Source organism: Lacerta agilis, chromosome 5, assembly GCF_009819535.1.
Source record: "Lacerta agilis isolate rLacAgi1 chromosome 5, rLacAgi1.pri, whole genome shotgun sequence".
Classification (NCBI taxonomy): domain Eukaryota; kingdom Metazoa; phylum Chordata; class Lepidosauria; order Squamata; family Lacertidae; genus Lacerta; species Lacerta agilis.
Window position 1 is genome coordinate 17955863 of NC_046316.1, and position 24334 is coordinate 17980196.

General features: G+C 44.3%; 1 protein-coding gene across 4 annotated transcripts in view; it reads left to right on the forward strand.

The window, feature by feature from the left end:
- The window catches only part of PRXL2A (peroxiredoxin like 2A), a 32634-nt gene extending 16221 nt beyond the window's left edge, over positions 1-16413 (forward strand). The window contains exons 1-6 of one of the 4 annotated variants that reach the window (XM_033148769.1): positions 4177-4350; positions 9246-9425; positions 10648-10742; positions 12227-12367; positions 14780-14944; positions 16001-16413. In XM_033148769.1, coding sequence (XP_033004660.1) covers positions 9248-9425; positions 10648-10742; positions 12227-12367; positions 14780-14944; positions 16001-16108 — 687 coding nt within the window. In that variant the 5' untranslated portion in view covers positions 4177-4350; positions 9246-9247 and the 3' untranslated portion in view covers positions 16109-16413. The other 3 variants (XM_033148770.1, XM_033148766.1, XM_033148767.1) reach the window with 3 other exon arrangements.
- The last annotated feature ends 7921 nt before the right edge of the window (positions 16414-24334 follow it).

Sequence of the window (24334 nt, forward strand, 5' to 3'; positions counted from 1 at the left end):
GCAAGATCTCAGTCCTTCACGGCGTAGTGTGTTACCAACTGTTTTCATGGTGACTATGGTCCCAGCTGCCCTGAGATCATTGACAAGTTCCCCTGTGTACTTCTGGGCTGCTTCATCACCGTTCTCATGATCATTGCAACTCCACGAGATGAGATCTGGCATGGAGCCCCAGACCGAGGGAGGTTGGCAGTTATTTTGTGTTTCTTCCATTTGCAAATTATTGCACCAACTGTTGTCACCTTCTCACCAAGCTGCTTGGCAATAGTCTTGTAGCCCGGTCCAGCCTTGTGCAGGTCTACAATCTTGTCTCTGGCATCCTTGGACAGCTCTTTGGTCTTGGTCATGGTGGCTACTTTGGAATCTGCTGGATTGATTGCTGCTGTTGACAGGTGTCTTTTGTACAGGTAGTGTAACGAGCTGGGATTACAGGTAAGACCTCTCCCTTATATCAAGTGCTTCTAATCTCAGCTTGTTACATACAGTGAAGATACCAGGTAGCCTGACATCTGGTCTTTTGTAACACAGAAAGAGTAGCCCCACTCATCTGCATTTTTACACCTACCGACTCTGATCCGCTGGTTACACCCAGGTTATTATTACCTCTGAGGAAATAGCTTTTACACCTGCCTGCCTAGGATTAAAGGGAGTGTCTGAGACACAATTTATGATGCCTAAATTGTTCACACTTCACACATGCTGATTACAGAGGATTAACATTCTTAAATACACACGGGATCTTGCATCAATTTCCAACCTTAGTTAAATTCTAACACTATTTGAATCCAGGGTGTCTTGCACTTGCAGATTCATAACAGTACTTAATAAGATAGGTCAGCAGTCTGATGCTATCACTAAAAATCACTCCCCATAGCTGTTTCCCTTCCCTTGAAGGAAAAGGATTTGGGAATCCTGCATTTCCACACACAGGAAGAAACGCAGCATATGAAAGGTGGGAAGGGAAGAGAAAGCAGCCCATCTCTGCTCTTCTTCTGATTAATCTTCCAAGTCTGCGTTTTTGTTTTTTAAATGGGCGCCAGGGTAGGGGGGGGGGGAGAGACTCCCATCTAGTGTGGCTCTTTTTTTTAAATTAAATACTTTATTTGAACTTCCATAATTACAAAATCAGATCTTACAGATAATACATAACACAACATAAGACAACGTAACATAACATAACATATCCTAACATAATATAACATAACATAACATAAAAACGTAGTGAAATATAACATAACGTAGCGAAACATAACATAACATAAAACATAAAATAACAACACAACATAACATTTCTTCATTGTGGTTGGCCCTTTCCTCATTATTTGTTTGCTTCTATAGTGGTCCTCCTTAATAATAAGTTATTAAGAGCCAGTGTGGGAGAGCCAGTGTGTGTAGTGGTTAAGAGCGGTGAACTCGTAATCTGGTGAACTGGGTTCGCGTCTCCGCTCCTCCACATGCAGCTGCTGGGTGACCTTGGGCTAGTCACACTTCTTTGAAGTCTCTCAGCCCCACTCACCTCACAGAGTGTGTGTTGTGGGAGAGGAAGGGAAAGGATAATGTTAGCCGCTTTGAGACTCCTTTGGGGATATCAAATCCCCAAAGATAAAGCGGGATATCAAATCCAAACTCTTCTTAATCTTATCCATTTTCTTTTTCCCTGGTATAGGGCTGATTTGAGAATTTAACATGGTTACTATAGAAAAGAAAGTAAGAAAGGAAAAACAGATTAAAAGAACAAAGCCAAAGCAAGAAGACACTCTTAATAGATCCAGTTACAGGTGGGTAGCCGTGTTGGTCTGCCATAGTCGAAACAAAATAGGAAATTCTTTCCAGTAGCACCTTAGAGACCAACTGAGTTTGTTCTTGGTATGAGCTTTCGTGTGCATGCATCTGAAGAAGTGTGCATGCACACGAAAGCTCATACCAAGAACAAACTCAGTTGGTCTCTAAGGTGCTACTGGAAAGAATTTCCTATTTTGTTTCGACTCTTAATAGAGTGAAATAAGAAAGAAAAGGGGAATAATGGACGAAAACAACAGCAAACATTAAACATAGAATAAACAAATTTGACTTCCGATTATATTCTTTGCGTCTTTATTTTAACCATTTATTTACACACGGGTCCATTTCTTTATGTTATCTTCTTTAAGTCTTTCCTGATTTGGTAATAGTATTTTCCTTTTTATACAAGAGTCACGCTAGTTCTACCGGGAGATTTTGATGTCATAGTCATCTAGTGTGGCTCTTAGAAGGGCTATACCACAATATATTTCGGAACTCTCAGCTCACAGGAGAGAAGGTAGAAGAAAGCGTGCGCAGTAAGCAAGCTGATTTGAGATAGTGATTGATCATATTAGATATGGACAAAATGCTTTTGTCAGTGTAAACATTTCCAAGGTGGCGATACTGACCTGGTATCTCTTCAGTGGGTGTCGTTGCACAAGGTTGATCTCAGTATTTCAGAAATGCTGTTTTGGCAGAATACACGATGAGCAGGCAGCATCTAATGCAGGGACTTTTAATGTGTGGACTGCCATACAGCCAATGGGTCTGTGATGGTGGGAGTTGTGTGAAGTATTTGAAAACAGAGGGAAGCAAGGCTTTGTAGTGCTCTGGATATGCACTGAGTGCCATGCATAGATCTTTACTCACAGTTGTGTCAGGGACCGACAGGTCTCTGATGTGTGTGCACCGAGGGGAAAGGGGGCTGGATCCTGACTCGGGAGAGGGGGGCAGTGGTGGGGACCTCCATCAGCCAAGAGGCAAGAAGAAGCAGGGGAAGATTCAGAGCTGGAGGGTAGAGCACAGGATGGGTTGGAAGAAGGGGACTAAGAGGCAGATCAGGCAAGTGAAGGGACAGGTGCTTACCAAACCTCTCCTGCACAACTGTCTCTGGAACCAAGAAGGGATTGAAGAGAGAGGGGCAGAGGCAGTTTCCACACAGGCATAGTCTCTGGCTACCGGGGGGAAGGTGCATTAACTGGTGGAGGGGGAGTGGTCCCTTGTTGCTACAACTGCTCCATAAAGCACAGAGCTGGGAATAGCTGTCTAGCCGCTAGATTGCTGCGCGTAGCTTCCAAAGCAAACCATGAGTGTTACTTTTTGACAATAAATACTTAACTATCTGCTGTATGCATTCCTTCGGCTGGGAAGCAGCTTGACAGATGGGCATTACAATGAGCAAAATAAGAAGTGCCTTGCTGAAACACAGCAATACGAACTGCCAACTTCTGCCAGCATTTCCTGCAACAGGCACGAATTCTCTTAAGGGGTATCTGTGAACTGTTTGTACAATACACTGGTAACCAGTGTGGGAGAGGAGAAAAAGGACTTTTTGGTATCTTTCTGAGGGAAATTCACCTCTCTTCCCTCTCAAAAGTGTTCATATACTAATTTTTAGGTAATTCAACTGACATATAAGGATCTGTTGGCTGACTGGTTCCTGGGAGTTGTCTCAGTTGGTAGAGCATGAGATTCTTCATGTCAGGGTCATGGGTTCGAGCCCCATTTTGGGTAAAAGATTCCTGCATTACAGGGGGTTGGACTAGATGATCCTTGTGGTCCCTTCCAACTCTACAATTCTATGATGTCAATACCCTGAGCTTGTCTACACTTCTGCTTGTCCTGGGCCTAGAAAGTTGAGCAGTTTTTTGCATGCCCCATGCTTTCTAAGCACGGGTTCAAGCAGATTTGCCCCATCGCTTTCCTCTGGAAAATCCAATTGCCGCTTGTTCCAATTCAGAGCTAAAGATTGGGTTTCCCCAGGGGGAAAGTGGCAGGCCAAACAGAGGCATGGATAAGCCCTCTCTTGGATCCGTTTCATTGCTTTTATGAATATGACTGTGTTAGATTTTGTATTTACATTTTTCGTAAGGCTTGGGGTGATACAGCACCTTTAGCAGGCTTGAGCTCACACGCCCCAATTTGCCGAACAAATCCCACAAATCAGTAAATAGGGTTTGTTCCCAGGTTGCCTAATAATCAGTTCTGGACAATGAGACAGCGAAGCTCAGCGAAAGAGCCTTCTTAATTCTCCTTTCAAGTCACAAATGTGGTCAGGCCGGGCTAGTACAGTAGTGGTTTTCACTGCCAAGTAATTTCTGTGGGCTTATTGGAGAGGCTGTAATTTGTGTGGCATTTTTCTTTGCCACACCAGGATCACACGGTCGGGACCACTTCTTTCCAAACAACTTGCAAGGGATCGTATCCCTGGCACAATACTTTGTCATGAGCCAGCCCTCGATTTCGACATGATCTGTCTTGTGTAATGGCTTCTGGAGTGATGTGCTCAGGCTCACGCCAAGGTTTCTCATGCTGGCAATGCGCCTGGTCCTGCCCACACTACTGAGGAGGGTGAGTCAAAACCATCTTGCCCGCAGGAGCCTTTTCACATCGTATCTGCCCTTCTGCCAGCCTAGATGGCTCTTGGCTTCCTTTCGCCCGGGTGCCAAGTGTGTGCGTACCTGCCGTCTTACTAACTGTTGCGGGCTCCGGTAAGTGCATTCATTTCTTAACCCTTGCACATTTTCAGAGACTGGCTCCGAACAGATTTGATATCCGCGCGCAGATCTGCACTGCTTCATGCTTTGTGCATTCTCTGCAAGAAGGAGTAGATGGTTCCGTTGTGTTTCAAACCTCTCACATCCACCCGTTGTGTGTGTGTGTGTGTGTGTGTGTGTGTGTTCCGGGCTTAGTAGGGCATTGGTTTCAGTCACGCTATAATGAATGTGGTGGCTGGGCGGGATAGAAAATTGTGTATCTGGCATGTGGAGTCCAAATGGCATCAACATGGTAAAAAAACAACAACACATACACACAATATGATTGTATATATTGCAGGGGCCAGTGGTGCTGGGAGTTGTAGTTCAGCAGCGTCCTTAGGGCACCTGGATTATAGGTTTATGGTTCGTGTGTTTCGAGCTGCTCGTGGCCTTTTGTTTACTTCGCTCATGCCTTATTCGTGAGAAGTTTTTACAAAGAAATAAAATCAGTTGGGAGAGCATGAGACTTTTAACCTGAGGGTTGTGGGTTCGAGTCCCACGCTGGGCAAAAAAGTACCCTGCATTGCAGGGAGTTGCACTAGATGACCCTTCCCAGTCTACAATTCTGTGATTTCTTGCCCGTCTTTCACCCTGAAGTTCCAGGGCGGGTTAAACAATGTAAAAAGACATTTGTGAAACAGCTAAAATGGATTAAAATCAAGGGGATAGGGCGAACACAAAAGCTGCTTTATGTTGATGTAGCAATTCAGATCAGGAGGTCCTTAACCCTATATTCATGTTTGAAGTTATATGTCTATCTGCATGCTATGCTCCACAAATTTGAAGGGCTGGGGTTGGATAAGAGAAAAGGCATTTGAGGTGGGAAGGCTTAATCCCTGTTCCCCAAGGAAACATCTTCAATCTGACTCTGAATCGCATCACTTCCGTGGTTGCATTTGCTTTTTAAAAGTTTTAAAGTGGGAGATGCAATTAAAGGACTTTTCTACCCTCTTATCTAGTTTGGCAAGTAGGACAGGTTTAAAAGTAGACTCCATCAGATGAAGCAAACGTGGATGCAATTGCACTAAAATTTGTGAACATGATGGGAAAGACAGATTTTAAAATACTTACAACGATACCTTATTTGCAGTATTTGTGTGCCACCCAATCACAAATTTACTGTACGGCTGCCACATTACACAGGGTCAGGCGGTTTATTCAACTAGCCCAATGCTATATTGGCTGCTCTGACTGGACTCTGCATCAGCTGACGTAGTTTTTGCTGGACTACAACTCCCATCATCCCTAACCAGTGTTAGAAACTGGGATATGAAAGCCAGGAGCTAAATGGCACCTTAAACCTAGGTTATGGGTGCAACAGAGGAATGTCTAGGTGCACTTTTTTATAACAAGAATACAAAGCTGAAAATAAATGAACTGCAGCTAAAATGTTATGCTCATGGTCTGGTCCTTTCCCTGCCCGCCACCCTAATATTCTTAAGAGGGTCTCTTCTCCGGTCTTCGGAGAGTAGCTGGAAGTGGGGAGGCAGGAAAAGGTCCTCCTTTCCTCCCACTCTGCAGTTTTAATCTGAAATCTTAGGCGCAGTACTGCGCCCAGAGCTCAGAAACTGCTCTTGCTAATGAAATTCCCTGCTGCAAAATGCGCCTAGAACAGTGGGAGTTTTGAACACTGTCCCTAACCATTGGTCATGCTGATTGGGGTTTTTCATCATAACCACCTGGCTGAGGTCTATCTCAGCTCTGTTTCTCCACATCCTTTTAACAGGTTACCAGGAACTGGCTCGAGGCACAAGCTCTTAAATCCTACATTGCAAAATGTATTCCAAGTGCCAATCCGAGCTACAGATTTTACAGCGGTTATGTCACTTAAATCCTCCTCCTTTGTCCGCAACATTGGCTGCTGGTGTTTAATAATAGCAGTTAAGTTACAATCAATGCTACTGTCAGAACATTAGTAAATACGCAGATATATGACATCTGGGTTTTGGTCTCCTACCTTCTCACCCCATCGCCACCGCCAATACTCACTGATGTGGGATGAATAAATTACTATGATTTATTATTATTTTTTAGGGAAGAAAACAAAAAACAACAACTGGTTAACTTGGAACGCTGTTGGGAATATCTGTTCTGGTTGCTAGTATTAAAGTCTTCAGAGAAAACTCTGGGATTGAACAGCGATTTGTATAACCCGAGGCAATGCTCTTTAAATATGTTGAATCCCACACAAACCCCATTATCTGCTCTCCATTTTCCCCCTACCATCCTGGTGGGACAGAGGAGCATGTACAGAGGGAAATGGTGGGTGGTGGGACAAACCTCTTCTCTACCACCCTCATCCCACCCACAGGTGACTCGCCAGCAAACTACCACTTCTTCTATCTCCACCTCTGGTTTGGATAGTTAGGGGGCCAACTGGAAAGTCTTAAATGGCCTGTTTTGATTCAGGGGTTGTCAGTTGCTGACCCATGTTTCACGTCTTGACCCGCCTTGATGTCCACCAATGTCCCAATCACTGTGTTATTGTATGAGTTTTAATTTGCTTTAGTCTATTCCATTGCGGTTCTAACCTTCTGAATGTTTTAAATTATGGTGATAATTTTTATAGTGATAATTTTATTTTTCTTAATCTTTTTTTTGCAAACCTAAACTGCTTCAAGGGCCACCCCCCCTTACAATCGAGTGGTATGTACATCTTATGAAATAAAATAAATATTGTTCTATCACACTGGGAACCAATGTGGTCAACTTGGTATTTTATTATTTTATTTTTTGCTTTCCTTACAGTTCTTTCCTTGGGGGATCTCAGGTCCATGCCACACAAATTAAAACACTAGAATTGGCACATCCCATCCCTCTTGTTCTGTTCCAGAGTGCTGCAGTCCTATATGATGGGAATGGATTTGCTTACCGTATATCGTGTATCAAATGTCCCCTTATAAATATGGCAGTGTTCTCTCCTTTCCATCTGCCATTCCAACTTATGAGTGAGCCCTATCGCCTTATCCCTTTCCATTTTTTAACCAAAATCGTAGCATCTCCAGCCATATTGCCCGTATAACTAACAGATTCTGAGTTCACAGTGGCTAAGTCCAAGTAGAATCCCTGCTTCAAAACATGCTGTTTGCCATATGCTGCGATGGCTTGTTTGGAATATTGTACAAATAAGATCTTGGCAGCCTCCAAGGTCAGATGTGGGGGAGATTCTGACTCAGTTCTGTCTCTTTGAAACTGTGTTCTAGGTTAGAGGGAACTTAGATTGGCACTTTCCTGGTTGTATGCAGTGTGTGAGTAATGAATCAGTATTTATTGCACAAATGTTTTCCCAACACAGCACTAATGATAGCAGTGTGACTGAGGAAAGATCAGTGTGCAGCTAGCCTTGTTATTATGCACATGGTTCGCCGTTCCATGATGCAATGCACATGTTTGAACTAAGCAAATTAAACAATTTTTGTTTAGGCAAGCCTATCCCAGATATATAGATGTTGACATATTTTGATCTATTTTTCGATTACCTCTGGTTTTACTTGTTTTGGAATGTTTTCACTACAGTATTTGCTTTTTAAAACTGTTTGGTTGATAATAAAAAAAAAGTCTTGTAAACTGCTTTAAAGGTTTTGTTACAATCAAGTTGTATATAATATTTTTTTTTAAATAAAGAAAAAGCCTGTAGATCCTGTGCAGTTTTTTTTAAAAAAGGTGCCTTTGATCGTGCCATGAACAAAGTGACCCAGAAATATTTTAAATAGGGGGAAAAATGTTGCTGGGGAACTGGATAGCTCAGTTGGTTAGAGTGTGGTGCTTATAATGCCTGGGTTGCAGGTTTGATTCCCGTATGGGACAGCTGCATGTTGGACTAGATGATCCTCAGGGTCCCTTCCAATTCTATGATTCTATAACTGAGAATCTTCCATTTTCCCCAGCTGCTCCCTCTGAGCCCCTTGAGCATCCCTCTTCTTGGAGAAACCCTGCAAAAACCCTGGAAAAGGGAATGTATTTATCTGCTCCCTTTTAGAGCACATCCCTCACAAGGAGTTATGTAGCTAAAGGAGATCCACTAAAATGTTATGGAATCTAAAAATCCAGAACGCAGGGCTGAAAGTATATGCTCTTATATTTGGGTGTTGTTGTGTTTTTTTAAAAAAAGGGGGGCACTTAAGTTGGTGTCTGGGCAGTCCAAATTAAGTGCCAGTAGCCTGACAGGTTACAAAAGCTGGCTTACCCACAGACGGTGGCGAGCATGAGCTATGTAGGGCACGCCGTCAATTAGTGGATATCTTTTTCAGACTCTTCTGAGATTCCAGTGGACAATGCCCCACACCCTTTGAAATATCCTTGGAGCCCGTAAGGATTAGAATTTTACTCTTTGAAAGTGGCAACCACTGCCTACTGAAAAGCAAGGTTGCTTGCTGACTCCCATGTTTCAGTAGAAAAAGCAGCCTGCAATTTACACTTGGGGGTTCTTGGCTGATCGATGGACAAACCAGACGGCCGCCCCCCAACCTTCTCCTGCCGACGTGCCGTTTATTTCTGTGCCTCTCAATTCTGTGTCTCTAAGTGATGGTTTCATGGAGAATTCATAATGGTCCAAGTTGGGAACTCTTTGAACATCAACCTTGTATACAAAATAATCCCATCAGGTCTCTAGGTGAAATTGGTTTTGCAAGATTGTTTTGTCTTGAAACCTTGCCATCTAGTGGAGTAATGGATACCTTTTCCTTTTTTTCCTTTTTTGTTTTCCAGACATGTGTTCGGAGCTTGACCTGGGATATTTCTCCATGGCAATGTGGACCATTGGCCTCGGAGCCATTGGGGCTGCTGTGACAGGGATAATCCTTGCCAATACAGATTTGTTTCTGACTAAAGCAGAAAAGGCCTCCTTGGATTTTCTCGGTTCGGCAGATCTGAAGACTCTGGGAGGAGGTAAGGCTTATGTGTGGTAGGGTCATCTATGGGCTGAGAACCCAGTGTTCTGAAAAAGCAGTCGGTTATACTTTGGAAAGCCTGTTGTGGGAAAAAAAACTTGATTTCCAGGCATGGGAAAAAGACCCATGACCGGCATTGTGTGCCTTTGCAGCATGCCTTGCTCGTGGAATCGGATCTGCAGCCTTTTAATACATGGCATAGAGTTTACCACAATTCCCTTTGTTTCCAGTGTTCAGGCACTGAACTGCTTATATCAGAGGTTTTCAACCTTTCTGAGTCTATGGCTCCCTTAGCTAACTACATTCTTTCTGTGGCACCCCTGTAAGGCTCAGGAGCCCAGTTGTGTCACCCCCTTGCCTGCAGAGCTGGCAGCCTCTCACCCATTTTTGAACACCCTCCCTTGTGGAGTTTCCCCTCAGCCCCCTCTCCTCTCCCCTCTCCTTGGGAGCCCTCTGGGCAGCTGCTGACGCCGTCCCTGGTCTCTGAGCTAACCCTCCCCATGCCCCAAATAGAGGTGCCTCCCAGAGACAGCATTTCCCTACGGAGCTTATAGCCAGGGCTTCTGCAATAAATAGCTGTGCTAGCCTTTGGGAGGCAGACATGAGAAGGCATCAGAGGAGGGAGAGAAGGAAAGAGGGATAGAGGCCAGTGTTGCCTGCAGCACCCCTGACCATCATTCAAGGCACCCCAGGGTGCCACGGCACACTGGTTGGAAACCACTGGCTTATATGGTTAAAATGGCACCACATCTTCACAAGTGGCACATAATCAATGGGCTTGTTTGCAGAAGTACAATTATTATTTTTTGATGGGGGAGCCCTCTGGAAACAGCAGAAACAACCCAGGGAGGACCGAATATGATCATTGCGCACAGAATGCTGACTGTCTTGCGGAAATGAGTGGCAGGACAGAGTGCGGTATAGAATATTTGGAATCTTGAACAGAAGCGCTTCACTCTGCAACACTTGGTTACAGATCCCACTTGCCCCCCTGTTTCTGAAAGGAAATGTGAGGCTGTACTTGCCACGCAGTTTGTGACCCCGTGGCATGGTGGCTTCAATTATGCCATTCAGCGTAACACTTGAAATTCAAGTGGCCTCCAAAAACCCCATAAATAATACATCGAAAAAGCTGAGAAGACAGTCCATCTCACACGGCTGCCGAAGTGAACAAGAGGCAACAAGTACCATAATGACGTATGCTATTGTTTGTCCCTCAGCAGAGCTAAGAGCATTCAAAGCAGAGGAACTGTGGAGGAAGCATGGTGCTGTCATCATGGCAGTGCGGCGGCCTGGATGATTTTTGTGCAGAGAGGTAGTGTGTTTCACTTGTGGTTTCTTTCTAAAGAGCAAATGGTGGGATTTAACCTTGCTTGTGGGCTGCATGGATACAGAGATGAGCTGCGGTAGGCACATTACATGACCAGCCCTGTTTGCATTTTCTCTTTCATACTCAAGTCCTCCTCCTATGTCTACCTTCCTCCTATTGTTCTGTGTTGGACGACTGACAGTGTGGAGATGCGGTGGAGAGACCCTTCAGCGGCTAAACTTACCATTAATTTTGAGCTTAGGTTTCCTTAGGTTGCAACATGCGTTTTGACCTTTTTGTGTGTTGCTTGGCTTTAGATTTGCACAAGGAAAGCCTGATTTTCCACCCAGTTACGTTAATTAGATTATTACAATAATAATAGCACGCACAGCGAGAGATAGAGAGATAGACACACACACACAAGAATTTAAAACAAGGTATTAATTAAAATGCTCTTTTAATTAATTCTGCAATCCGAACCCACTCACCTAGCAGGAAGCCCCATTGAATTCACCAATACACGGTTAGGATTACACTGTTACTTATTTTAAATATTTTTAGGTTGCATATCTGGACTGTGTCCAGCCAATTAAATTACAAAACCACAAGAAATTAAAAGAAGGTGACAGTCCTAAAATCTGCAACAAATAATAATAATAATAATAATAATAATAATAATAATAATAATAATAATAATATTTTTTTATTTCTACCCCGCCCTTCCCGACCTGAAAACCAGGCTCAGGGCGGCTAACAACACATATAAGACAACTTAAAAAACAGCATAAAAACACAAATATCAGTGAGATCACAAGGGCTAACTGGCCAGGTTAGTCATGTTAGGCCAGTAGGGAGACCAGGGAGGAATTTTAATGTAGGGACCCAGAAGGGTTTCTTCAGAAAAAAGGGAAGGGGAAAAGGAATAGGGGATCAGGCTAGATTAAAGGCCAGGCGGAATAACTCTGTCTTACAGGCCCTGCGGAAGGAGGTCAGGTCCCGCAGGGCCCTAGTCTCGTGGGACAGAGTATTCCACCAGGTCGGAGCCAACACTGAAAAAGGCCTGCCCCTTGTGGAGGATTATCTGGCTTCTTTTGGGCCCAGGACCCTTAAACTATTGTTATTTGTGGACCTTAAGGTCCTCTGTGGAATGAAATGATCGAATGAAAATGTGACAGGCGGTAGCAGAACACAGTTGAAAGTGTTCTAGCTGTCTAAAAATGGAAAAGAAAGAATCCAGTGGCGTTCCGCTAGGACGTCCACAGGTGCAATGCCACCATGCAGCAGGCTCTGCCTATTGCCTCAGATAGGCCACAGAGCATTAGCACTTCTAAAATCCCCTGCCAATATATCATTCTGTGGTGCCATCTTAACATACCTTCCCACAGGCTTCATTTCAGGGCATGTTCGATAAGAGCAGTGCGAGGGTTGTCGCTACATAGGGATGGCTGTAGGCTGCAGCCATGTAATTTATCTCTTCTCTCATTCATAAGGAAGCTGCTCAGCTGTCCTCTCTGAAGCCCCAGCTTGACCAGCTGGGCATACCCCTGTATGCTGTTGTGAAGGAGAACATTGGGACCGAGGTGGAGCAATTTCAGCCGTATTTCAAGGGGGAAATATTTCTGGATGCACAGGTAGATGCAATCGGTGACTTGTACTTGGGTTGTTAATCTGCCTCATAGATTATGTTAGAAGTTTTGTGCCACTGTCTAAATGTGTTTTCGGGTGTGAGGCTTAAGGCTGTTCTTGCTTAAACTGGTTTGTGAAGCAAGTGTTAAGTTTGCACTGGCCAAAAAGCTTGTAAGGTCCTTTATTGGCAAAAGCCCCTCCTGTGCTGCTTGGCTGAAAGTTTGAGCATTTGCAAATGTGAAACACAAGACTTTTTGTAATGCAAATTTGCATTCTGAATACCATTTGCATTGCATAGTGATTTGAGTTTTGTTTTGTTTTTTAATGCCCATAGCTTGGGTGATGGCTCCCCAATCACCTAAAAAAGGCATGCCTCTCTTGCTGTCTTCTTTGCAGGAGCACACAGTGGGAATACACTCCAACACAGGTTTTTGACCACCTTCAGAAATGAAATCTGCTCATGTTGGTCCATGATCCCACTTACTAAAATTTCAGAGCGCACAGATCCCTCCAGCAGAGCCACTGTGATAAGAGATGTGGCTATGCCTCTTTTCCTGCAACTAGGGGGTCTGGAGGTGGTGTGAAGATTATCTTAGCAGAGCTGCTGCTTAAGAGGTTAATTGGCTTTTGGTTTTCTATTTATATATCATAAATAGACATAGGCAAAAAAAACAGGTTAGCTCTGAAGCACTGGCCTGTCTGTGCACGATTTCCCCATTAGCACGCATAGATAAATGGAAAGATTAGGACATCTATTTATTCCCCACATAATTGGGCTGTGTGTCTTATTAGGCACCCCATCTTTTAGCAGATGCCAAAAATAAAAAAGAAAGTTGTTAACAAATCACTTGCATGTGTTTCACCAGTAAGACAAGTTACTGTGATGGCATTTTACTATGTTTACTAAAGCTGTTTTGAAAATGTTCGGGTAAACCAAGCGGGGAGTAAGCTGTTTTGAAAATGTTCGGGAGCAGAATAAAAGCAGGTTCCTTTTTTAATGGTGAGGCTGCGCTGTTGGGATGCAGATGAAGGGGGAAGGGGGGAGGCAGGCGAGAAAGAAATGAATGAAATGGTAGAGAGGGGGAGCAACTCTTTACTCAGGAGGGGGTGCTAAAAACATTACAATTCCGCAGCTAGGAAATCCAAATTCTATGTCAACCAAGAGAACCTGGTTTCAGCAGCTTCTCTAAATCATTCAAAACCCTCGCCCCAGGTCTGGCCTAGCTCCTTGGAGGCTGGATTTGCCAGTTCCTCAGCAGCCGCACCCCAGTGCTGCCTCTACAATGGCCTCTTGGCCAGTAGGAGGCGCTGCTGGTCTCCTCTCACCCTCGTCCCTGATGTACATCTTTATTCCCATCTAGTTCCTGACATAGATCTCCGCTCACCCATTCTCCCATGGTGGTAGGGAGGTGCCATTTTGTGGCTTGCCTTAGGTGCCAAAATGTCTTGGGCCGGTGCTACTCCCCACAGCCATTAGAGACCTTGCACAACGGCTCTTCCAGCTTCTGAAATTGCAGCAGCCATCACCCAAATACTTTCAAAGAATCATAGAGTTGGAAGGGGCCCAAGGGTCATCTAGTCCAACCCTCTGCAACGCAGGAATCTCAGCTAAAGCATTTCAAGCATATATTTGTAGCTATAAGGGCTAGACGCTTATTTTGGCATGAAAGGCAAGATTCTGAGGAAGCTTAGTTTTTGCGCCCAGTACCACGCTCTGTAGGGACGTGGGTGGCACTGTGGTGTAAACCACTGAGCCTTGGGCTTGCCGATCAGAAGGTCGGCAATTTGAATCCCGTTGAGCTCCTGTTGTTCAGTCCCAGTTCCTGCCAACCTAGCAGTTCGAAAGCACGTCAAAGTGCAAGTAGATAAATAGGTACCGCTCCGGCAGGAAGGTAAACAGTGTTTCCATGCGCTGCTCTGGTTTCGCCAGAAGTGCCTTAGTCATGCTGGCCACATGACCTGGAAAAACTGTCTGTGGACAAACGTCGGCTCCCTCGGCCAGTAAAGCGAGATGAGCGCCGCAACCCCAGAGTCGTTCATGACTGGACTTAACTGTCAGGGGTCCTTTACCTTTACTCTTTTACCATGCTCTGTGGCTATGCACACACCATACATATAAAGAACCTTGCCCCCAAAGAATGCTGGGAACTGTAATTTACCCCTCAGAGGTACAAACCCCAGCACCCTTAAACTACAGCTCCCAGGATTCTTTGTAAGGAGCGATGTGCCTTAAATGTAGATAGCATACAAGCAGCCTACTTTCCCTGCACTCCTGCGGAATGAGAAGGTACACAAAGTCCTATCAGTGGTAGGCTGAACCTTTTGTTTTGCTCTGGATCAGGAAGCATTGTGTTTCTCTAGGAAGAACACACACACTCTCTCTGTTTTGACTCAGTGTTTCTAATCCCTTTCTACAGAGACGTTTCTATGGGCCTAAGAAAAGAAAGATGACCTTTTTGGGCATGTTTCGCTGCAGCGTCTGGAGGCATTTCTTCAACGCTTGGAAGCATGGTTATACTGGAAACTTGGAAGGAGAAGGCTTTGTCCTGGGAGGAGTTTTTGTCATTGGACCTGGGAAGCAGGTATCAGTGTGTGTGTGTGTGTGTGTGTGTGTGTGTGTGTAAATGAGCGAGTGCAAAGCTGTTTCCATGCATCCTGTAGGTCCATTTTCTGCACAGTTTTCAACCCCTAGACGGGTCTTGTAGACCACTCCTCTCTCTTGTCTGGTCTCTTGAATTGTGGCAAAACTATGGCTGCATTGAACATTCAGCTTCCTTCATGGAGGAGGGCCCCACTTTTTGGGTTTCATGATTTGGGAAAGATGCAAAGAGGTATTCATCTTGCTGAAAGCCCAGGCCTTGATTCTGGCGGCAGCTGACTCCCTTCTAATAATAATAATAATAATTTATTTTTACCCCGCCCATCTGGCTGGGTTTCCCCAGCCACTCTGGGCGGCTTCCAACAGAATGTTAAAATACAATAATCTATTAAACATTAAAAGCTTCCCTAAGCAGGGCTGCTTTCAGATGTCTCCTAAAAGTCTGGTAGTTGGTTTTGTCTTTGACATCTGGTGGGAGGGTGTCCCACAGGGCGGGTGCCACTACCGAGAAGGCCCTCTGCCTGGTTCCCTGTAACTTGGCTTCTCGCAGCGAGGGAACCGCCAGAAGGCCCTCGGCACCGGACCTCAGTGTCCGGGCAGAACGATGGGGGTGGAGACGCTCCTTCAGGTATACTGGACCGGGGCCAGGGAGCGAAAAAGTTAAGTCTTACAAAGGTAACAAAATTCTGAAATCCTAACCGGGGGGATCAGGTGTGGTATTGCATTTCTTTTTTTCTTTTTTTTAAGGGCATGGCAGAATTAAGTAAGTAAGAGATGTGGTAAATGAGGCATGGGCGTAGCCAGTATTGGGGGAGGGGGGCACACACACCCCGGTCCTGTTCCAGAAATGGATCTTCTCAATTATGGATTTTCTCAATTTTGCACCCATGTGGGGGAAGCGCCTGCGCTGCCCAAATCCAGCGCTTCTTCACGTGCACAGAAATAGGGAGCTTAGAGGAGTTGCGGAAGTTTAAGAGCCTCAAACAGAGTTTTGTAGAAAGGAAGTGCATACCTGACCCACATTTCCCCTTTATTTTAGGGCATTCTCCTGGAGCATCGTGAGAAGGAATTTGGAGACAAAGTGAGCCTTGATGCTGTCCTTGAAGCTGTTGAGAAGATCCAACCACAACCTTCAGAGCATAAATAGAGATATAGATGGCCCTTTCTTACTTACAGAAAAGCTACAAAGTCTGGGGGCAAACTCTTAACAATATCTCTAACTTGTTCCTAGAGAGCAAAAACAATGTTCAATTATAGTGGCTGTTTAGTACTGCCGTTGGCTCCAGATATTCATTCTGTGTTTCTCTTACTGGATTAATGACGGGCTTGGTCTGAAACCCAAAGATCTAGCCAAGACAGTTTCCAGTTAGAACAAAACAGCTAGGCATATCTGGATATCTGTATGCAGGATTGATGATGAAGAGCTAATAAAAACTACATTTGAAACCATTACGGAAGTCCCAAGTTTTTTTTTGTTTTGTAGCTTTGTAAAGTCCTCTTTACAAAGGGACACGGGTGGTTTTCCAATCGGAAGGTTGGCGGTTCAAATCCCTGCGACAGGGTGAGCTCCCGTTGCTTGGTCCCTGCTCCTGCCAACCTAGCAGTTCGAAAGCACGTCAAAGTGCAAGTACATAAATAGGTACCGCTCCGGCGGGAAGGTAAACGGCGTTTCCGTGCGCTGCTCTGGTTTCGCCAGAAGCGGCTTAGTCATGCTGGCCACATGACCCGGAAGCTGTATGCCAGCTCCCTCGGCCAGTAAAGCGAGATGAGCGCCGCAACTCCAGTCGTCCACGACTGGTCCTAATGGTCAGGGGTCCCTTTACCTTTACAGTGGTACCTCAGGTTAAGAACTTAATTCGTTCTGGAGGTCCATTCTTAACCTGAAACTGTTCTTAACCTGAGGTACCACTTTAGCAAATGGGGCCTCCCGCTGCTGCCATGCCACTGCCGCACAATTTGTTCTCATCCTGCGTCTGTAACCTGAGGTACCTCTGTACCTCATCTTGCTAACCACCCCTGCTTCTCCTGTTGAACTTTTCCTTCGCTGTGCCAAGTGTCCTACTGCCTGTGATCTTTGAGATCCATCATCAGGCTTTCTCTAATGTTTCTTTTTTTTTAAAGAATATTGTAATTAAATATTTTATTCTTTTTTAAAAAAAAAAAATAATTTCAACCTTGAGGGAGGGAATTACGTTGGGATAGCAGAGCTGGGAAGGAGGCATTAAAATTCCTAACGTGCTTTTTTTGTTTTTATTAGTTTTTCTGTTACAATAAAAACAGATAGACGGAAAGGTACATCTAGTATTTTTCACAGCACATTTACATTTAGTGAGAGACACTTTTGTCATATAACAAAAGTCGGCTGCTACTACAACTTTGGAAAAAAAAACATTTGAAAAATATGCAAAACCCCAGCACCTTCTGAAAATGGATCTCCTGATTTGATTAGCCCTCTGGGCCAAGGGCGTTTTCCACAAGAGTAACTTATTTTTAGTTTTCATTATAATAAAGCATATGGGGTGAAGCATTTGCAATGCCAATTGAGCATTCTGGCGAAGGCTGGCTTTGTAATTGCATATCTCTTAACAAACCTGCTTGAAGCAAGAACTGCTTTTGAAGTCTCGGGGCTCTTCCAGAGAAGTGTCTTCTTGCAGCGTTGTTCTTCAACTTGTCACTAGTGCAATAATATCACAATAGCGGTAGATTTACACCACCGTCCACGTATAATTATGCTTCATTGATCTGTGATGCTTCCCCTGTGTCGCTGCTTTTATTGCCCTCGGGAGGGCACTGCTTGTGACAAAACCAGGATGCCAACCACAGAAACCCCAAACATTTGTGGCATGTACAGTTACCAGATCTCAGCAGGAAGGTAAAAGATACGCACCAATTGGGAACGTAGTACGCCTGTTCTTGGGCACAAACAGCATAGAAACGGGTTGTGTATAACTGCGCCGATTGCACCATGAATAGATAGTAAAAAGAACATTTCTTGTTTCTTCGCTCCTCATGACCCCAACTGGTTGCCCCAACTTCCTATGCAACTCCTTTGGGGCAAAAAGGACTCGTGTGGATTTGGCACATGAGGGCAAGTGTATAAAATTGTGCTGAAGTTCTATTTATTTTTTACTCTACACGCACAAACACACGAGTGTCATCTCCCCACCTCCCCCATGTCGGTCCTCATTTGTGTTTACCCTGCCAAAGCGCATAGGTCACTTTCCCCATTGTTATTTTGCAGTGGTCTCAATAACCAGTTGGGAAGTGCATCATCTTATCCCCAAAATAATAAAATAAACAGTACTGCCTTCCAACCACAACAAATACAGATTCCGGGAGGAACTTGCATTCTCTGTTTGTCAACGGAGGAAAGATGTGTTTGTCTTAGATAATTTAGACTGCTTCTACCTTCCTTGCCACATAGCATTCCTTTTTTTAAAAGAAACCAGCACTGATCTGTTAAACCACATACTCATTTTTTTGGGGGGGGGCACAGCTGTTGCAAGCATTAGCGGGAGAGGGGCTTGCTCACAGCCCTACAACCCCCTCACACATTCTTTCCACATGGGAACAGGCTTCTGGTCCACTTATTTAATGCATAGGCCTATATGTGCAATGGAACTCCAATGGTAGCTGGTTTTTTTGTTGTTTTTTTAAAGGTGCAAGCAGTCTTAGGATGGGATGAATTGTACAGTAGAACTGGCAGGGTGGGGGTTCTGTAAATTCGATGGCCTCGGGGCACACGTGAGATGACTGAATATTAGTGAGGTCCGCCTGTCACAAAATGGTGGTGCAGGGGCAGAGCTAGTCACAAAATGGCCGCTGATGTAAGACTTCAGCATAATCAGCATAATTAGCTTTTCTAATGAGCATGCAATAAGTCCCATCTCCAATTCCTGGCATTTCCAGCTAGGGCTCGGGGGCGGGAAAACCCTGCCTAAAATGCTGGAGAGCTGTTGCCAGTCATTGTGTTGCATTGGGCAAAAGGCCCTTCTTCTGAGCTACGCCAATAAAACTCGGAGACAAAGGAGCTAGGAGTCCATTTTGTTTTCTTTATCGCAAAGCAATAAGGGTTACAGTCGAATCGTTTCGCAAGCCTGCAACCCCGCCCAAAGATCTGGGCAGGGGTATTTATAACATTTTAGACAAAGCATTTCAATTTAACCAATCATATTTCATTATCTCATTTCGGTTTAGTACGCATGTACATTACCTAATCTAATACGCATGCGCAAGAAGCATTTCTAACTAAACCTTGGTTCTCACCGATCTGTTATATTTTCGTTAGTTTGCATGCATGGGAATCTGTGTTAGGCCTTTGTTCTATGTATCAACTTATGTTCCAGCTTATGAATGTGATTGACGTATTTGCTGTCCTCCTTTCCCTGTAGGGAAGGTCTCATGCCAAATCATCTGTTTCCTTAAAGAAACAGGTTACCATAACATTTCTATTATATTCAATGATTTATTGGGGTTCACATTATCATATTCATTGTGGCCCCTTTGGGCCACTGCTACAAATTTAGATATCATCAAGCTAGACTGACCAGTGTATAAGGCAACTTCCTATGTTCCACAGCTTGGATTTTGTGAAATATTTAGGAAAAGTCAGAAGCCCAATGTAACTTCGTTTATTCAACAGCTCATTCCCATATTAAACAAGAACACACTCTGAAAGCCCCAGCAAGAAGTGCCAGTTGGCAGTTGACAGTTGACAGAGCTTACCTTTAGAACTTTCGTCCACCTACGCTTCTACGATTGGTTAGAATCATAACATGTGTTAAACCCAATACATAACAGTTTTGCTCAAGCTAAGTAGACAATTTGCTTTGGAAGTGACATGATACAGCAGAGGTCGCAGATCCAATTGGAAAAGGCCCTGTGGGGAGAGGTTTGAGTTACATATACACCCTCCACAAATTTCATGCCCCCTCACTGTTCATCTCCAAGCAGGAAATTGTGGAAAGCAGTGGTGTAGCGTGGGACACACACACACACACACACACACACACACACACACACACACAAAAGGGCATTTGTCCCTGGTGCAAAAGTGTTAGGGGGCTCAAAACTTGAACACCCAGTGCTGCCTCAATACAGCTTCATGCTTCCGTTGATGGGCTCCATTGAAAACTGCTTCTCCATGCGAACCAGGAAGAGATCTCTCCAGACAACAGAACGACTTCTTATCTCTGCGGCAGCAATCTCCTGGGTGACACGGATGCCATTAGATAGTTTAATGTGTGTGTCCCTCCGCACCCTGCTCCAAGCGGCCCCGGGCACTGGCTACCCACAGTACGCCACTGGTGGAAAAAGAGAGGAGGAGATTGCAAGAGTTAGAAAAACCAGAGCACAGGAGCATCCCCACCCCATCCCAAGCCATGTTGAGATCCTACACCTCTGCTGTAAGTACTCGAGTAACCAGAACCCCACACAGGATGTGTTATTGGGAGCAACATACCGGTAGTTTTAACAGTGTTCAGTTAGGAACCGTATCCCGTGAAAAGTATTATGCAGTCAGAGACTGCAAATCTCCTTGGCTGTTTCAGGCTGTTTGTGCATATTGATGCTTGTTCTGGACTTTTCTCCGGGGGGGGGGGAGGGGATTATAGATTGCCTGGTTTAAGTGATGAACAGAGATTATGCGTTTGGCCACAAAAGTGTAATCTTTAGGATGACATACTGCCAGAAGCATAAGGAACCATTCTATAAGGAACCAGTGGCGAACAGCAGGCGGGGGCGTGGTTGATGTGCATCCCAGGGGCGTGGTGCCTGTGGGATTACGCGATGAGTGTCCAGGGGGCAGCCGCGATTGTACCCTGCTCCCCGATGGTGCCGGGGGGCGTGCGCTCCCCCCGCCCCCCCCCTTTCGTCCACCAGTGTAAGGAACAACATTGGATGCTGGAGACTTGGAAGGAAATAACAATAGGAAGAAAGCTTAGGGGGAAATGGTACTAAGGCTGCAAGATCACTGGGTTCTCAAATGCTGCAATCAGACGTCAAGGGAGTCTCTCTTCAAGTTGACCCTGCAGTTGCTATGACACAGCTGGTCCCTACTATAATAGGAAGCACTTACAAGAGGCACCAATTCCAGATGGGACAACATCTTCCTATTAGTGTGCTATTTAAAAAAAAGGAGAGAGAGAGAGAGAGAAGCTCCCATTACAGGTGCATAATTCCCCTTTCCTGCTTCCCTCCAGGTGCAAAAATACCTGTTAAAGGTATTTCTGATTCTTACATTGCAAGAATGTGGATTAGCAAGAAGGCAAAATTTGATAAACATTTTTTCCCTTGGATAAACACAGTTAAGGGAACATTTTAGCTGTTTTGCAGGTTGGAATTTTGGGATATGGTGATTCATAGTGTAATCGTGCACCTGTTGCTCTGAGGTAAATCCAGGCAACTGCCATAGGAGTGCAGTCTTAAGCTGCAATCCTAACCCTGTTTACCTGGGAGTAAGCCCCACTTCTCAGTAGTCCTGGTCAGGGTTGTGCTGTGAATCATCTATAGATGTACTAAAGAATACAGAAAAAAAGGACTGAAAGTCATGAAAGTGGTGACGGGAAATATTAAGCTGAAGAGCATATTTTACCTGAATCATTTATTGGAAGAGTCAAAATATTGATCTGATTAGTAAAATTGTGAAAAGCCCCACTTGGATTTTTGTTGTTGTTGTTTCTTGTTTGAACTAATATAACAAACCACCAGCCTAATATTTTATTTATAGTAATGGCAGTTATGTTACAACAGCGACCTCTGCTGGCTATCTACACAGGTTTTTATCTGCAATCTTCTGCTACTGCAGGGTGAAATTAGTGGTGGCTGGTGACATTTTGATTTTGTAGGGCTGCAATTTGTAACTTCGCTGTACAGCACTTAATTAAGAAAGTGTGCCATTACACATGTGCAGAGTGCCAGGGTCTCCTCCTTTTCATTATCCAAAACCACCTTCCCCTTCTCAATTAAAAGCAGAAAGTTGAAATGAAAAAGGTGTTGAAAAACACCTTCAAAAAGAAACCAGAAGCCTTTTTACTGGGCATCCTGGCCAAGAAATTCCAAAGTGTGATAGAACTTTATTTAAGTATGCCACAACAGCAGCAAGAATTTTAATAACTAAAAACTGGAAGACAGAAGAAATACCAACGGTTGAAGAATGGCAGATGAAAATGATGGACTATATGGAGCTTGCTGAGATGACCTGGAAACTTCGTGACCAGAGGGACGACGCGGTGGAAGAAGAGTGGAAGAAATTTAAATTGTATTTAAAAAATCATTGTATGATTGAAAATTAGATATAATTTGGAAGAAAGGTTAAACTGTAGATTCAGAGTTTGGATAAGTGTTTAGGAATTGTGAGAGAATGAGTTAAGATATTAGATAAGACTAATGATTAGGTATTTTTATAGTAAAATAAGATTTTGCAAGATGTATAGAAATTACTAAAGATGATTGACAAGGAACGCAGGAAGGGGAGATGAGAGGAAGTCAATATACAATGTAAAGGATATAAGTTAGTGACAGTAAGGTTTTTTGTTTTTATTGTAGGTTTGTTCTTTGGTTGTATTGTTTTGTATTTGTTTGTATTTGTTGACTGTTGTTTTTATAAAATTTAATAAATATATTTAAAAATAAAAATAAAAGAACAAAGTATTCCAACCAATAGACAAAAAATGAGGGTATATCAGAGCCTAGCAGAACACGCTTGTGATTCAGGGCAGTCCTGAAAACGTGATCGTCACTGTTCATGTGCAGAGTACATTGCGCCAATGAGTTATCAAAATTGGCCTATGTTATGCCTGGATTTAGGAAGAGTATCTTCCAGGCCAGGCTTGGGGAACAATGGGGAGTCAAATCAGTGTGATATCCAGACAGGCTTAGATCAAAAACTTTTAGCCTGCAAGATGTACGTCCTGTGATGGTCAAACTCCAGAAAGGAAGGTTGCACATAGGTTTTTCACTCAAATAATTCAGATACATATTCTCTCTCACTCTCCCTGGAGATGCCAAGGATTGACTCTGTATGCAGGACAATGCTCTTCTGCTGAGCTACAGCCCTTCCCTCGGAGCACAGCCATGTTTTATCCTTTTCACCCAGCCTTCCTCTGCTGTTTTAACCTCTCAGTGTGGCTTGTGGTATTTTTCTGTGCCACAGTACCTGGGTGTATGGGGAGAGCAAAGAGTAAGGTTACCGTAACTTCCGTCATAGAGCTTCAGTATGCTGATGACAACGTAGTGTGTGTACGCTCAGAGGATGACCTCCAAACCATCCTAAATATCTTCGCAGAAGCTCACGAAAAGCTTGGCCTATCGCTCAACATCCAAAAAACCAAAAGTGCTGCACCAACAAGTACAAAATAACTTCTCTGCAGCGCCACAAATCCAACTCAATGGTGTAACATTGGAAAATGTTGATCAGTTATCTTTCCACAAGGGCTGACATTGATGCCAAAATCCAGCACCGCTTAAGCTCTGCATGTGCGGCTTTCTCCCGAATGAAGTGCAGAATGTTTGAGGACTGGGACATTCTCAGGGAAACCAAAATGCTTTTTTACAAAGCTATTGTACTGCCAACCTTACTGTATGCTAGTGAAACATGGACCACTTATAAACGCCATCTCCATCTCCTCGAAAGTTTCCGTCAATGGTGTCTCTGATAATTTTTACACCTCACTGTTGTGCAGATGCCTGATGATCGTCTTCCAAAGCAACTACTCTATTCTGAACTTAAAAATGGAAAGCGTAATGCTGGTGGTCAACAAGAGGTTTAAAGAATTTCTCAATGCAGATCTAAAAAAAAAGTAGTAGAAACACCAAGAATTGGCAAACACTTGCCTGTGAGCGCTCCAAATTGGAGAACAGCCTTTACCAAAGGTGTCATGGGCTTTGAAGACACTAGAGGAAGGCACGCTTGGCAAATCCACACCATGATCAACTCGCACCCGGAAACCAATGTCCCCACTGTGGAAGGATGTGTGGATCCACAATTGGCCCCCCACAGTCACTTACGGACTCATTGTTAAAACCATGTTTATGGAAGACAATCTTACTCGGCTACGAGTGATCACCAAAGAAGAATGAAGAAGTATGGGGAGAGGTGGGGAGATAAAGGTGCGGACCCCACCCTGCAGCCACAAGCTCTCTGTCAGCAGGTCAACGCAGGGTTTGTGCCCTTGTGCTTCCAGCCTGTGGTCAATGAAATAAGAACCGGGGTTAGCACCAGCTGTGTGGGAGCCAAGTGATAAGCAGAAAAGGGTGCAGCAGACAGGAAAAGATTGCCTCATCCTAGCCTAGACATGCCTGCTTCTTCCGTCAGGACCAGCTGCAAGTCACGAAGACAGGAAGGGCCCTGCTGAGTCAGATCGAAAGGGTCCAC